At 43.3% G+C, this 2,613-nt stretch overlaps 1 protein-coding gene across 1 annotated transcript; it reads right to left on the minus strand.

Annotated features, from left to right (window-relative positions):
- Positions 1–321: 321 nt before the first annotated feature.
- Positions 322–2,179, minus strand: LOC137831440 (uncharacterized). The gene has a single exon (XM_068639116.1). It carries the CDS (start codon positions 1,718–1,720, stop codon positions 560–562), a length of 1,161 nt encoding a protein of 386 aa, XP_068495217.1. The 5' UTR covers positions 1,721–2,179; the 3' UTR covers positions 322–559.
- Between the last annotated feature and the right edge of the window lie 434 nt (positions 2,180–2,613).

Here is a 2,613-nt window from a genome sequence, read left to right on the forward strand (position 1 = left end):
GTACACTATATTTATTACATCAATCATTTTTAATTATTCTACATTTTTCTCTCTTATCTTACAATTTATTAACTTCTAATTTCTTTTTTTAAGTGTGTGGAAAGTGTTGTAATACAAATAACCTTTCTATACATCAATATACAAAAAATTTACCACTAAGTAATTTTAGGGTATCTTAGGAAAATGGGTCCTAGGATTACATGTGATGATGTTATGGGAATGAGAATTACAAGGTTAACCACCACTCTACAACACACAATGCTAGTCTAAGAAAAATCATAAACTAAGAAGAGGAAGGAAGCCTAACACAACCAAAAGGGATTCACCAAAAGTATTAGATACACCACATTCAATTTCTATACTATACTATAATGTGTCAATTTAATGCACAAAATTTCGTGCACAAGGGTCCAATAACCCACATTATGCAAAACCGAAAAAAAAAGCATGTCTTAGCTACAAAATACTTAACCAAATTAAAATTACAATCCACCATCATGACCGTTTGATCGATCAAGCTCACATAATCATCATCATCACAGCCATTCAATTCATCACATCAGACACTATACACAATCACAAAGCAAGGAAGAACAGCCCTAGGATTAAACACCAACAACTCCTCCTCATCGAGCCGGGTGTAAACCCCAGTATCTGGCCTCGCCATTACCGAATCAAAACCTCCATCAGCTTTTTCGGCGTCGTCTGAATCGGATCCAACCCGACCCGCAATGACCCTACAAACGAGCATGGCCCGTTTGACATTCATGAAGCTGAATTCTCGTTCCACGTCATCCGGGATAGCCACGTGTGCCCGCCAGCTGGTGGACAGCGTGGCAATTCCGTCGAGTTTCGGGGAAAACCCTGACTTAATAATTCCACATATGTTACAAAATTGCTGCGAACAAATTGAGGAATCCCCACTGTGTCCCAAGTCGCATAGAAACGTGGAGCAGTGGAAGCGCATGAGCTCGTTGCCGTCGGCGATGCAGCGCTCGTCTCGGCGGCGCGTGAGGGCTCCGTGACGCGCCGCTTTGGACTTGACAACCTCGCGGTACTCCTCGAACTTCGCGAGGATCTTCGGGCTGTTGTGGATCTTGAGGATGCGGGTTATGGTGGGGGAGGGTTTGGATTCGGGCCAACCCGATTTGAAGATTATCTGGACGATGTTGTGACCCGGGTCGGATCCGGACAGGTCCGAAACCGCGTGCTTGAGGGTTTGGTGGGTTTCCAAGAGGTGGGGTTTCTGGAAGATCTCGCCGCACGCGGTGCAGGGGAATATGTCGTTGCGGAGAGGGAAGAAGAGGTTGGTGTCGGCGGAGATGTCAGATTCGGGACACGACCCGGGTGGTTTTCTGTCCGGGTCGGGTTGTGTTAGTGAAACGAGGGAGCGCGCTGCAGCGGCGGAGACAGTGGTTGTGGAGGCAGTGGCGGTGGATTGAGGGGAGGATTGGGCGGTGACAGTTTTGGGGGTTTTGCAGGAGTTGGTGGAAAGGAGGTGTTTGATGAAATGCCAAGAAGAGGACAGGGCTTTGTGGGTTTTGAATTTTGGGTGGGAAGGGGAGGAAGGTTGGGATGAAGGTAAGATTTTGCGTTTCTTTGACAGCGGTGCTTTTTTTCCTCCGGCGGTGGTGGTGGTGAAGAGGAAGCAGCCAAGGTGGAGCAAGAGGATGAGGAGATAGAGGAACTTGTTGAAGAAGGTGTTAATGGATGATGCCATAAGTTGTAAGAACAGAAAAAGAATGAATCTTTTGTGGTCACTCTATCTAACTCTATGTGGGTTTTTGAGATTTTGGACGATGGTGGAGGCTAAGAAGGCATGGTGGTGGATGGTGCAAGTGGGGTGGTGTTTGTGGATCATTTGGTAGGAAGAAGATGAAGTGAGTAGGGGTGAAGAAGGGAGGAAAGTGAAGAAAGGAAAAGAAAGAAAGAATGGAAAGGAAGGTTGATGGGGGAGAGGGGTATAGGGTGGGGGCATTAGAACAGAAGAAGAATAAAGATAAAGAGACTAAAAAGAGTAGGTGGAACGCAACTTCATAGCGTTAACTAAGCAAGCATTGATCTCTGCTTCTTTCTTACTGTGGTGTGCCCCAGAAAGAGATTATTATATCGTTTGGGTTCGAATGGAAGAAGAAGCTAAGGATAGTGTTCCTGTGTTCATCATATTTAAGCTTTAACCGAAAGTAACGGTACGTGATTCAATCTATAATATATACTTTCTTTGGTTTGCTAATTCCAGCTTCAATTCAGGGTGGAAAAGTGCTTCTACACGGTTAAGCAATTATTAAGCAAGAAATTATCTCTAATTTACCTTACCTCTACTCTTCTTCTGTGCAACAACCATTCACGCGGATCACCAATTATCAAGCATTAAATAATTAAATAAGCTCAAGAATTATAAAAAAAAAACATAATTTTTACATAATGTGAGCTAATTAACATTTTCTACTTTAAAATTATGGATCCTTCATTGAATTGTTTAGGTTGGAATTAACTATATTAATACACTCTCTCACTCAAGTACTCTACATAATTATACAAAAAAAAAATCTCTCTTTGGGTTTAGAGTAGAGCAGGGCCACCTTCGAATGAGACACCCTTTATTCTGCAATG

Source organism: Phaseolus vulgaris, chromosome 6, assembly GCF_000499845.2.
Source record: "Phaseolus vulgaris cultivar G19833 chromosome 6, P. vulgaris v2.0, whole genome shotgun sequence".
Classification (NCBI taxonomy): Eukaryota; Viridiplantae; Streptophyta; class Magnoliopsida; order Fabales; family Fabaceae; genus Phaseolus; species Phaseolus vulgaris.